Source organism: Toxorhynchites rutilus, chromosome 3 (assembly GCF_029784135.1).
Source record: "Toxorhynchites rutilus septentrionalis strain SRP chromosome 3, ASM2978413v1, whole genome shotgun sequence".
Taxonomy (NCBI): Eukaryota; Metazoa; Arthropoda; class Insecta; order Diptera; family Culicidae; genus Toxorhynchites; species Toxorhynchites rutilus.
Genome location: NC_073746.1, coordinates 159,869,761 through 159,883,303, shown reverse-complemented (window position 1 = coordinate 159,883,303; position 13,543 = coordinate 159,869,761). Strand labels below are relative to the sequence as shown.

The 13,543-nt window shown below is 38.5% G+C and overlaps 1 protein-coding gene across 1 annotated transcript; it reads right to left on the bottom strand.

The window, feature by feature from the left end:
• Positions 1-1,086: 1,086 nt before the first annotated feature.
• Positions 1,087-12,130, bottom strand: LOC129773610 (uncharacterized). The gene is made up of 5 exons (XM_055777247.1): positions 11,612-12,130; positions 10,635-11,351; positions 10,420-10,582; positions 10,107-10,363; positions 1,087-1,326 (listed from the first exon to the last, which is right to left on the bottom strand). The coding sequence occupies exons 1-5, from the start codon at positions 11,726-11,728 to the stop codon at positions 1,087-1,089; spliced, it is 1,494 nt and encodes a 497-aa protein (XP_055633222.1). The 5' UTR covers positions 11,729-12,130.
• Between the last annotated feature and the right edge of the window lie 1,413 nt (positions 12,131-13,543).

Here is a 13,543-nt window from a genome sequence, read left to right as displayed (position 1 = left end):
AAATGATTTTTTGGGCAACCATAAAATGGAAACGATCACCGTAATGATAAAATGTACGGGTCTAATGTTTTTCGATAAAGAACGAAACTACCACTTTTCACGAAAATCTGAGAATCACTATGTCGGTTTGACATAGAATTGCTGTATATAAACATTTCCATCGCACTTCTAGGTGGATTGACACTATTTTCGTAACTCAAATAATCATTCGAGACACTTACATGTTGTTAAATTATCTTGAAATTATTGAGAAATTGAATTCTTAAATTCACTACTTTGGCCCATTATCACCTCCTCTAAGGGGTGAGATTGGGTCAACTTTCATTTAATCGTAGTTCTATGAAAAATTAATATTATTCAACAATTCCTTGAACACTTTCGAGGGTTCATCAACGAAAAATTCGAAAATTACCTTTTTTGACCCATTTTCACCCCCATCGACGGTATTTATTTTACTAACTGACCCGGTGAATTTCGTTCCGCCCAAAATTATTGTTTTGATTTGAATTCTTTAAAGCTATTTCCAATCTGTGGTGGATTAACGCCAGAAGTAACGATTACGAACGAATTAGTTATCAGAATAAACTTTATTTCTCGAACAATTTCATTTGCTGCATTTTCTACGTGTCGCTACTAATAAAACCAAGTTCTCTCTGACGTTTTCAATTACATGATAGTATATGTCTAAGGTGAACACGTTTTAAGGAACCAAGGTGTGTCGCTATGACGTGTCCTCATAGCTATTGAAACAAGTTTTCAGGTCAATAATTAACAATCATATCCAATCATACAATCATAGTTCTTGGATATTTTGTCTTTCGAATGGAATGATTGTCATACCACTCCGTTCAGTCGGCAAAGAACTATGAACGTTGAAAACCCTGCACTCCAAGCGTCACTCTTTCGTTTTTGAAACTTTGAGCTTACACCCCGGTACAGAAATGAAAGACGTAATCCTACGTCAAAATTAAAAATTTTCAGCGGGAATATTTAAAAGTACAAATTCCCGGTATATATTTGACACAATGTATTTCTCTCAAATTCTTTTTTGTATTTGAAAATGAAATGATGTACCTTAAGATATGTTTAATTATCATTATTTCGATTGACATCCGTCATCTTACCATCCGTGTCAATTTGGGGAGAATTCTGCATCTGCCTCTTCAATCTAGGATCCCGAACGACACTATTATTGGTGTTATGTACAAAATGAGTTCCGATATCGAATATCAAACGAATACGGGGATCAAGACTATATGTCGGTTTGGTGGGGAAGGAATTTTGCACGCTCGTGAAATCTGGATCCGGGATATCGATTGGAATCAACTGTTGGCGAGAGTAAGTTTAGGGTGTAATTCTTTATAGAGCAATTCCACGCCATATCAGCCGGCCGCTGACTCGATCTTCTCCGATTTTTTTTAAACTTGGCACTTATGATGGAAGCTTTCCAAAAACATAATTTTCATTTTCATTATTCAAATTATGACTGATTTTTGAAAAGTGCGTAATCGAACTCATCGATCTTTCTTTCAAATAATCTTAACTCGAAATCCAGATGTCTGATTAAAATAAGATGTTCGACAAAGCTGTTGAAAAATCAACGAACTATTTAGGAAAAATAACATTTTATATGGTTCTGCCAAAACGAACCAAGCGCCATTTTTTCAAAATTGAGTTACTTACACCATTGGATGCAGAAAATTATAATCTATCGACTGTAAAATGACCATGCCATTCGGACAATTGACAACAGCTCCAAAAGAAAAATTTTGTGTAGGGGCTGTCCACATACCACGGGGATAAAAAAAAGCACTATTTCAAATGACTTTTCCACTCACGCGAATAAGAAATTAGGAGTTCAAGGATTTAGAGGCGAATGAACTGAAAAGTTTAAAGCCTCTTTAAAACAAAGAATATCAATAGGAGTTCAAGAAAGTATTCTTGAATCATTCGCTGCCGTTTTTGCATCGAAACCTCCGTGTTATTCCAACAGAATAAAGCATCATTTCATTAAACTTGGAAGTACTTTACATGGTTTATAGGACTGGGACTTCGATTCTGGACTACCCTGCCTTTTTACCAGTTCTCACCCCAATCGATAACTTATGTACATTGATCGCACGAAGAATAGAACTGTCGAAGAATAGGCAGTATGCGAGCTTTATTGAGCTTACACGAGCAGCTACCTCTGCGTGGAGCGAGATTCGAATTTCCACATTCGTTTCTTGTGAGGGGTTGATTTTCTTGGAATGGGGTGGACAATCTCGTCAAGATCGATGTAAAGAAGACTGTTGAGTCCTACGTCAATGTCTTGGAGGAAAACTTGAAGCCGTCACTCAGGAAAATGAATATGAAAGCTATATCTTCCAACAGGACAATGATCCCAAGCACACCTTGAAGGTGCGCTATTTTCAGTCCAAAGAGATTAAAATGTTTGAGTGGCCATACCAGCCCCCAGACCCCAACCCCATAGAGCATCTGTGCACAATACTGGATGAAAAAATCCAATGAGTTGGAGTTTTATATAAATTTGAAAATGAATACAAACAATGGCTTGTTTACATCCTTTCCATTGTAAGAAATACGTTCATTTTCCAAAAAAAATCATGAAAAAGTATTTTGCTGTAATGCTGTTTACTTTTTCCTTTCCAATACTGTACATATGATATTTGGTAACATATCGATAAGCTCTTGATCAACCTGATAAATCTTCACAAACTGCTTTATGATTAGTTCTCTGACACCAATTTGCTAGATTATTTACTTCCGTAGCAATTTCATTTCAAGCATCTTCAAAAACCACGAATTCTACCATTGTGTTCAATATAACAAGCATTTAAAAAAAAAACATCAGACAGCTCAAACTTTTTATTGTCAAATACGCAGAACAAGCATGATAGGAAAATTTTAAAATTCTTAAAAATGAAAAACAGATTTCGTTGATATTTAAATATAGATGTGATCGTTTTTTTATCAAATATTTATTTCACGTATCCACGTGGACATTGGCTGTACCCCTACCCCCCCTAAAGTTGTCCACGTGGTATGTGGACAGCCCCGTAGCAGACTGTGAGTGAGTCAATATATATACCATTCATCAAATTTAATAACTAACATGTACTTGGTTCGCTCGGGCTGCACAGAAAACGAGGTTTTGCGTGTCAAACAGAAACATAATTTTGTTTTTTTTTTCATATTTCTAAAGTTTCTGAAACAGAAATTGACGACGATGTGTGCTATGTGTGCGAGCTTCGCGAATGTTCTAAATAAAAATCTAAAAGTAACTGAAACAGAACGTGTAAAGAAACCGAAGAATAAACCAAACACCTTTATCGTTATTAAACCAAAAGAAGGTGTAATAATTGAAGATGCTAAAGCTGAATTGAGGAAGAAAATGGATATCAAAAACCTAAACGTTGGGCGAGTGAAAAGTGGCAAAGACGGATCTGTTATAATGTCTATGAAGGATGAATCATCAATCAAACTGCTTGAAGAAAACATCGACAAGCAACTGGGGGGTCAATTTGAGGTGAAAGTTAGGGAGTGTATGAAACCCACAATCAAAATAATTGGAATGAGTGACAAACTTGATGAAGATGAACTGAAGCAAAAACTTGTTAGTCAGAACGATGCTCTCACTAGTCTGAAACACTTCAAACTTCGTAAAACATATTGCAATGAGAAGTGGCGATATGATAACTATAGTGCGATTGTCGAGCTCGACGCAGACACATTTTTTAAAGTTATGCATGTTGGGAAATTGAACTGCGGTTGGAATCGTTGTCGTGGTCTAGATGGGCTTCAGGTCACTAGGTGTTACAAGTGTTGTGGGTTTAATCACAAGATGGCCGACTGCAAGGCAGAAATTGTGACTTGCCCTATATGCAGTGTAAACCATCAAGTGAAAGAGTGTAAATCTCGTACAGAAAAATGCGCTAACTGCGAAAAAATACGAGCAGAACGAAAGCTAAATATTGACATCGAGCACTCTGCCTGGATTAGCGAATGCCCGGTTTACATCAGCCAGCGAGACAGACGTAACAAGATGGTTGATTACTCTACATAGCAACTAACTTTCTACGTATCGTCGCCTCATCATCTCGAAGGAACACCGTTATCCGACCCGGGACGTAGAGCACAAAGCAGTAAGGAAGCCTCTGAATCACCTTGCTCAGTCGTGCCAACTACCTTCGAACAGCCACCGTACCTAAGCTCTTGTCCTTCAAGTCGTCCCGGCCCTGAGTATAGCGTTGACGAAGAGGTCTTCCGAACTGTCTTTCATGGCAAGTATTTACTTGGTAATGGTAATTCTTGTCCTGATGTACATTCACCCAGCAGGACTGCGAAACAAAAAACAGATGTCACCTCTGATTCTTCTCATCATCTTGAAAGAACACCGTTATCCGACCCGGGACGCTCGACACAAAGCAGTAAGGAAGCCCCTGACTCACCTTGCTCAGTCGTGCCAACTACGAACAGCCACAGTACCTTCACTCTTGTCCTTCAAGTCGTCCCGGCCCTGAGTATAGTGTTGACGAAGGGGTCTTCCGATCTGCCTCCCATGGCAAGTACTCCATAAGGAACGGCAAACCTTGTTCTGATGTCTACTCATAAATGGCAGTCCTGATGTCTACAGAGAAATGGCAGTCCTGATTCCTCGGATATCTTAATTTACTACCAAAACGTTGGTGGTATCAACAGCTCTCTCGTAGAGTACCAATTGGCTCTGAGTGATGGCTCCTACGACATTTACGTCTTTTCCGAAACCTAGCTCAATGGAAACACTGCATCAAGTCAGCTGTTCGACAACTCTTACTCCGTCTACAGGCAGGATCGTTCGTCGCTGAATAGTAACAAACGCACGGGAGATGGTGTATTGTTGGCTGTTCACTCAAGGATCAAATCCCGTACGCTCAATCCCCCGAGTTGCTCGACGGTAGAGCATCTGTGGATCGCTATTACCACTTTGGACGCTACACTTTACCTGTGCGTAGTTTACATGCCTCCTGATAGGGTAAACGATGGACCTTTCATCATCCAACATCTTGACTCTCTCTATTGGGTTGTTTCACAACTAGAACCGAGAGACAACATTATGATCCTGGGCGACTTCAACTTGAGCTCAATCTCTTGGCAGCATAACTCGCATGGTTTTCTCTACAAGGTTTCTTCTCAATCCTCGATCTGCTTGACATCACAAGAACTGCTTGATTCCTATTGCACCGCTGGACTGAGGCAAATGATAGGAATCAAAAATGAAAACGATCGCATACTTGATCTGTGCTTCGTCAACGAAGAACTATGTGAGCACTGCACAGTCATGCAAGGACCATCACCACTTGTTAAAATAGTGCGACATCATCCTCCTATACTGGTGAATCTCAATTTGAAACCTTTCCGACAATTTCACGGTGCTTCTGAAAGTGTTTCGTACGATTTCAGTAAAACTGATTTTACCGCGATGAACAATTTCCTCGCACAAATCGAGTGGATAGATGTTTTTCAAGGCTGTGACGCTAACCTCGCTGCATCGATCATGTCGAGTATTCTGCTGTATGCAATCGATCAGTTTGTTCCATTGAAGACGAAACGTGAGGATACCAAGCCTGCCTGGTCAAATGGTGCCCTGAAGTATCTTAAAAGAGTGAAGCAGTCTGCTTTAAGACAGTTCAGCAAGCACCGTACGGACTCAACAAGAGCGAAATATCTAAAGACGAATGCTGAGTATAAACAGCTCAATAATCGTCTCTTCAGTGCTTATCAAGACCGTCTGCAGAGACGCCTTAAGGTAAATCCTAAAGGATTTTGGCGTTACGTCAAAGACCAACGTAAGGAATCCGGTCTACCATCTATGTTGACCAACGGTTTATTGGAAGCTGATAATACCTGTTTCGCTCTCAGTTCAGTAATGTGTTTGTCAATGAATACATCGATCCGCAGGATGTTGCTGCTTCTACCAGAAACGTACCTCGACTTCTTGCTTCTGAGCTGGATTTTGTTATCACTGACGATATGGTAATTGCAGCAACTAAGAACATGAAAACCTCCACAGGATGTGGTCCGGACGGCATTCCATCACTCGTCTTGAAAGGTTGTGTAGACACACTTGCGTCACCTCTAGCGACACTGTTCAATCTGTCCTTATCTTCCGGTGTATTCCCGAGATGCTGGAAAGAGTCGTATGTTTTTCCAGTATATAAGAAAGGATGCAAACGGAGCGTTTCGAACTATTGAGGTATTGCTGCATTATGTGCCACCTCGAAGTTGTTTGAGCTGATCGTGCTTCAGGCGTTAATGCAAAGGTGTTCACAGTATATCTCATTGGAACAACACGGATTTATGCCTAAGCGTTCCACGACCACTAACTTGACGTGCTTCACCTCGTTCGTGATACATCAAATTGAGAATGGACTACAAGTAGACGCTATCTACACCGACTTATCCGCAGCGTTTGATAAGATGAATCATCGAATAGCCGTAGCTAAATTTGACAAACTTGGAATGAGTAACCAAATGGTCATCTGGATCCGATCGTATCTCACTGGTCGTAGCATGGCAGTCAAAATTGGAGATCATGTTTCATCACCGTTTCCGGTTTGGTCTGGTGTTCCGCAGGGCAGTCACCTAGGACCATTTTTGTTCCTGCTGTACATGAACGATGTCAACTTCACTATGAAATGTCTGAAACTCTCGTATGCCGATGACCTGAAGCTCTACTACGAGATACAGCAACCGCGAGACGCATTATTCCTGCAACAACAATTGGAAGCTTTTGCCGAATGGTGTCTAACGAACTGTATGTCGCTTAACGTGTCGAAGTGCTCCGTTATTTCATTCGGGCGTAAACACACACTCTTCTGCTTTGACTACACATTGGCAGGCGTACAACTCAAACGCGAATCAATAGTCAAGGACTTGGGGATTCTGATCGACGCTAAAATGAGTTTTAAAGATCACGTCACATATGCTGTATCTAAAGCCACTTCGCAATTGGGGTTTCTTTTTCGCTTTGCCAAAAAAATTAAGGACGTTTACTGCCTAAAAGCCTTATATTGTTCAATTGTGCGTCCTATCCTGGAATACTCATCCATTGCTTAGTCACCGCACTACCAAAATGGAACACAACGCATTGAATCTGTTCAAAGTAAATTCATTAGGTTTGCACTTCGTCACCTCAGCTGGAGGGATCCTTTGAATTTGCCAAGCTACACAAGCCGATGTAAGCTCATCAACCTGGAACAATTGGACGCGAGACGCAAGGTAACGAAAGCATGCTTCGTTGCAAATCTCTTGCAGGGCAATATCGATTGTCCTATACTGCTCAGTATGCTGCACATTAATACCCGTCGTCGTCATCTACGATCACACTCATTTCTCATCATACCTCATGCTAGAACGAACTATGGCCTACATGAACCAGTGCGGAGTATGTGTCGTGTTTTCAATAAGTGTTACTTTGTGTTTGATTTCAATGTATCACAAGAATCGAATAAGCGCGAATTTAGACGATTTTTTCGTTAGCTTACGGTGTTGTCAATTTTAAAATTTGTGTTGTTAGTTTAAGTTAGTTTAAGTACTAATGTCATTGGGATAGAAATCATCTGTTGGCAAATACAAAGAAATACAAATACAACATGAAAAGCAGTATTATGTTTGACATTCTGTTTGTAGCACGTGAGCGGTAAAATGATAGATTCGATCCGACACAGTCAATTAGTGGGAGCACAAACTTCAAATTGAAATATTTCAAAATAATGTTTTTGGCGCTTGGTTCGTTTTGGCAGAACCCCGACCATATGCATTGTTAAAAAATCTTACTCAAAAATTTAATTCAATATTAACAACTTTTATATCTCGATATTTTTTTGTATATTTTTAGTGGAAAGCCCTTCCAATTCACCAAAGTTTGACGTACAGTGGTGCTGTGGTAAATTAACCAAAATGTAAATATGAATTTTTGAAAATATATGAAATTTCAATACTTTGTAAAATCGTAACAATTTAAGAAAAGTAATATGAAAAATGAAATCTGCATACATACACACTACATACTCTACATGAAAACCTACAAATAACGTTTTTTTTTCTGGGATCAATCGTTCTCGAGATATAAGATATTTTTTATAGTGAAAACGATGTCAGTGAAACTTCCATACGATGTCGGAACATTTATTTGTTGTTATTTTATTTATTGTTATTTCCATCGAAAACTCTCTCACATACCATTTATATTTAGGAAGAAAAAAGCAATAGATACAAAAGAATAATATTTTTCGACTTTTATTTATTTCAACTATTTTTATTTATATACAGGAAATGTTTCAGGTTCTTCTTTGGAATAGGAATATATCTTAGCTGATAACTTGTCACTAGAAATAGGTTTAAATGAATGATATTTATGAGTACCAGAAATTGATTTCGTTTTCTTAGGAATCTGTTCAAATTTCTCTTCAGCTAATCTATAATCATCTTTAGAAACATAACAGAAGGATGTTTTAGTTTTAAAATTCTGCTTACAATCAAATCATAAAATTCTTTTGAATATTTCAGTGGAAGCTCATGCTGCCTTGCGAAACTAACTCTTCTTGCCTTCTTGTCGTTTGAAAGTTCCTCCTATTGCATCATATGGACCTTTGTCATGTGCAGTTGTAAAAAAATGCCATTCAACTTCTAAAAAATAGCTTCTAGTAAATTCACATAGACTAGCAAAGTTTTTTTTTTCTATTCTTGTACCGAGAAGCATGTATCATGAAGCATTGCATCATATCTCTATGTCAGATAGTGACATAAAGATACACTTTTTTGTAGATACAGTCGATTTCAAGCCCCAATAATTTAGATATAAACAGCTGTACTGCAACGGTATCAAGTTTCAAAACCTCCGAAATGACAATAAAGCTCTGTAGTGTACCATTATCATTGCAATAAACTACAAACGGGTGTATTGTGCACTGGGAATTATTCCAATGATAGCTCTGAACCTCATCTTGTAAAACGAGAGTATAATTTTCGGAAAAATTACACATTATTGTAACTTTTCCTACTGCCAAACATTGTTTTCTTGTTTTTGAAAATCTGACTTGTTCATTTTTAATAAAATCGTGATGTATCAATTTATCAATTTTCATAACAAAACATGAGCAAAATTCTTCTGAAGACATTTTATTCAATTCAATTTTACATCTATCAGTTGACACCCACTGCTCAAAAGCCACCTCTGTAACATTTTTTTATTCTAGTTTTTTTTTAATTGATGTTACATCATTACAATTCACACAAATACTATATCCTCGAATTTTTGGAATTCATTGGAGTTTTCAAAACCGCCTTTCGTTTGCAGTACGATCGTTGTTCATTGAATTATTCATTATCAAAGACGAAGGGGTAATTTTTCATTCAAACTGAAATATCTCTGTGTGGGAAGGTCCTACAGGAACGTTCTTGTAACCAAATGAAAGCTGGTTGATAAGGTTAATTGGATTTACTGTTGAGTTGGTTAGCAAAAAATTGTGTTAGTCCAGAATATTCTTGAAAAAAAAACAAAGAAAAATCGATTTTTCATTTCTTCCCGATATTGTTGCCCACTACACCTACACACACCAAGATAAAAATATGTACGTAAAATATTCTAATACCTGAAAGTTTTAGCTTCAAAATGATGTACATCCCATCAATATGTGTTGATGTCACATAAACTCTAAAACATCCGACTTCGCTCTCTGTTCCTCTGATTTTTTAGTCGAGTGTATATCGAAAACGGTCAGTCTTTGTATAAACTTTGTATAGTTTTTCATGCGAAATTGCGTATAAGGCTAAAATTTCACAAAATACTAAAATTACAAATTTTCAAAAATTCGTATGTCCATTTAGAAGAGTTTACCACGGCACTACTGTACATAAAACTGTGTTGAATTGGAAGGGCTTTCTAATAAAAACATACAACAAAATATCGAAGGGGGTCATATGATAATGAAAATTGTGTTTTTGGAAAGCTTCCATCATAAGTACCAAGTTTTAAAAAAATGAGAAGGTCGGGTCAAAATTTGCTGTTTTTTGACTGATTTGGCGTGGAATTGCTCTTTAGCCCAACAAAAGGAGGCACTCACCCGGTACGGTACACATGGATATTTCACTTTGGAACCATCAATTTCCTTTGCTGGTGTGTACTGATTTATGATGGATTTGAAAGGCATGCGACAAGGCGGTTTGCTGTCGCACTCTCCGGTTGAGGATCGGTTCGCGGAAACCGTACTAGGGGTATCGTTGTCCTCTCTTATATGTTGTAGAAAGGGATTCTCAAAAGATGGTCTTCCGAAGTTATTTTCCTTCTCTTTGACAGATAATTGTGAATTACTATTTTCATCTGCCAAAAATGTTCGATATATTAGTTATATAAAATGAAAGATCTGTCATCTGTACCGTTTTGTTGTCCAGGGCTTTCGGATTCATTCGTTTCAAATTTATCTCCAACGGAGGATTGCTTAAACTCGTCATCTAGAGCACCTAACAGTTCATGGTCGCCCAAAGCAGGTTTACCGTTTGTGACTTCCTTTGAATCTATTTCCAACGTATCCTCATCTATCTAAAATTTATCTTGAATACATAAATCATCTAAACAATGTTACCAATGTTACCTTTTCCTCGACAGGCGGCTCATTCGCGGTATAAATAGACTGCTTTCGACTATTTTCTTTCAATATCTCAATCCTTACCAGCTCCTCAAAGTCAAACCCAAGACTCAATAGTGTACTCGCTTCGAGCTTAAATAAATGATCCAATGTTGTGACTCCAAGTTTGGCCACTGTCGATACTTGGTCAGGGGACATAATTTCGACTAACTTACTCGTCCGCTTGAATTGCTTCCTCAGTGGTTGGTTTCTAGCAACAGTTTTAATAACCTCACCAAGGAGAGTAGAAGAATAAGACTCAATGTGATGTTCGTAATATTGTTCATAATCCTCTGCTTGGAACTGCTCTTTAGGTTCCATTCCCATTAGTTCGTCGTGGCGTTCTTCCAAATGCTTTTTCAATAGAGCGTGAGGGAAACATGGGAATCCATGCAAAAACATAGACGGAGCGGTAGTAACATGGTCCCATAAGACTTTCTTCATGTCATCCTTCAATGCAGGTCCATGTTTAAATTTGCATCGCTCCCCATCTCGACATTCGAGACCAAAATAGTAAAATTTACAGGGAAATTCGGAATGCATATATGGGCATTTTTCTACGCTCAGACACCGGTCAAAATAGAAAAATTGGCACAATCTGCTCAATGGTTTCTTAGATGATGTTTCTTCCGGATTTAGGTTTGGACCGTCTGACTCTGCGAGAAATAGACGTTTGGATGGCGCCTAAGAAGATAGTTTAGAGCTTGGTGAATTTGAAAACAAAATCTATAAATGTACGCTCCAAACTATTGCAATGATTTGCTTTGATCAAAACTATGATCTAGATGGAACTAGCATAATTTATTTAATCTCGATATCATTAACACGACCCCTCAATATTTTTTATTCTATAATATGTACTAATAACTGATTGGCAAATAAATATGAACGCAAGCAGCACTAAAAGAAAGCTTAATCTGGTATAACAAATTAAAAACACTCACCTCTCTTCTAATGTACGCTGCTTTTTCTTCATTACTATCCATCATTTCGATGTACTTTCTCTTGCTCCGAGAATTTTCCCCATCGCCAGACAAGGAATACAAGCCGTTTCCATCCATCACAGTTCGCCAAATTACAATAGAACACTATTTCTTCAAAACTAAATCAAACTTTAATCGGCGTAGATAGCGTGCAAAACACGAACTACAAACCAAGGCGTCTAGAAGTACATCCTAAGGTGGGCCAACTTGCTAAAACCACTCTTCAGCCATCTTGGAAGTCTACTGTGTTTTGTTTGTAAACAAAACACAATACGCTAGTGCCGAAGCTCGCTCGTGATCAGTTTGTCTCTTTCACGCTACAAGGAAATAATTCCCCTTCTGTTTTCTTCCGTACTGTTTTCATATACCGCTTCCCTAACCAACTTAGTGACGAAACGGCCTCACCTAGTACCATAGACCCGTCTTGGTTTAAGCCAAGGCGCCTAGAAGTATGTTCTAAGGTAAAGTGACCAGATGGTCAGAGGTCTAACGCGGGACACAAAAAAAAACGTTATGTATATACGTTATGTGAACATATACCATAATTTAGCGAGTCTAAACTGGTCAGTATTATTTCTTTCTGAGTATCGGCACTCAGTTGTGATTTTTCGGTGGTTTATTTACGCCCGAAAATTACTCGTTCAATCAGAGCATTTACGCCTGGCGAGCACGATTCAAATTCTACAATTTTCTTCAAATTACCGAATGGAATGCTCGAAAATTCCAATTCATTTTTCATCGATTTTAGTGTTAACGTTGAATGCATACGGACTAATTTCGGATGGCGATGAAAGATAATTTATAGGAACAAATTTTCTTTAAATCTTACGTTTATTAAGTCTACAACAAAAATGATTCAAGGCTGATGATTCGCAGCAGCAGCACTGTCAAGCAACTTGATGATTTTTCCATACTGCCAGATCCACCCCACAGCGAAGGAGTTGGACATCCTGAGGCACTTTGTGTCCGCCAGGTACAGCCGATCTGGTATTTACAATATCATTTACAATGGAGCGACATAAGACCCCCAAAGCCACGAAAAGGTAAAATAACACGCCGATATACATCTTTTCATCGGCCAACTTCCGTAAGACCCCCCAGCGCTTCATTTACTATACTTCATCAAACAACTCTGTCTCGAGTATTCACTAGTTCTTCCGGCTTATTTAAAACTTTAAGCCCTGACCGAGCTAGGGGACCAAAGATGAACTTTTCGTCTGACTCACGTTGGTCCCTGCGGATCAATAGGGAGCTTTTATAAAAATCATTTTACAATTTTGTTGCTGTCGCTTCCAGTTGACACTCTCTAAACAAAAAGCCCAATGTCGGTGCGATGAAACCAGCTCAACGTATTAATCTTTGGATTCATTAGAAGCGCTCTTGAACAGTCTGCCAAATTAAAGTTTTTTTTGAGGTTCATCCATTTAAGAAAATCAACATGATCAAATTTTGATACTGAAATATATTGATTTCGCGGGACATTTTCGTTTCTTTTGCCAAATGCGGGACGTTTCGCGGGACGGAATCTTACGCGGGACATTTTGTTGAAATGCGGGACGTCTGGTCAGTTTATTCTAAGGTGAGGCCGTTTCGTCACTAAGTAGGTTAGGGGAGCGGTATATGAAAACAGTACGGAAGAAAGCAGAAGGGGAATTATTTGCTTGAAGCGTGAAAGAGTCAGACTGATCATGAGTGAGCTTGGGCACAGGCGTATTGTGCTTTGTTTACCAACAAAACACAGTAGACTCCCAAGATGGCTGAAGAGTGATTTTAGCAAGTTGGCCCACCTTAGGATATACCAAGGCACCTAGAAGTATATACTAAGGTGAGTCAACTTGCTAAAACCACTCTTCAGCCATATTGGAAATCTACTGTGTTTTGTTTGTAAACAAA

Coding starts and splice junctions, on each gene's coding strand:
- LOC129773610 (XM_055777247.1), bottom strand. CDS start 11,728: ATGGATGGAAACGGCTTGTATTCCTTGTCTGGCGATGGGGAAAATTCT. Junction 10,583..10,634: donor AGCCGCCTGTCGAGGAAAAG/GTAACATTGGTA, acceptor GATAAATTTTAG/ATAGATGAGGATACGTTGGA. Junction 10,364..10,419: donor AAGCCCTGGACAACAAAACG/GTACAGATGACA, acceptor CATTTTTGGCAG/ATGAAAATAGTAATTCACAA.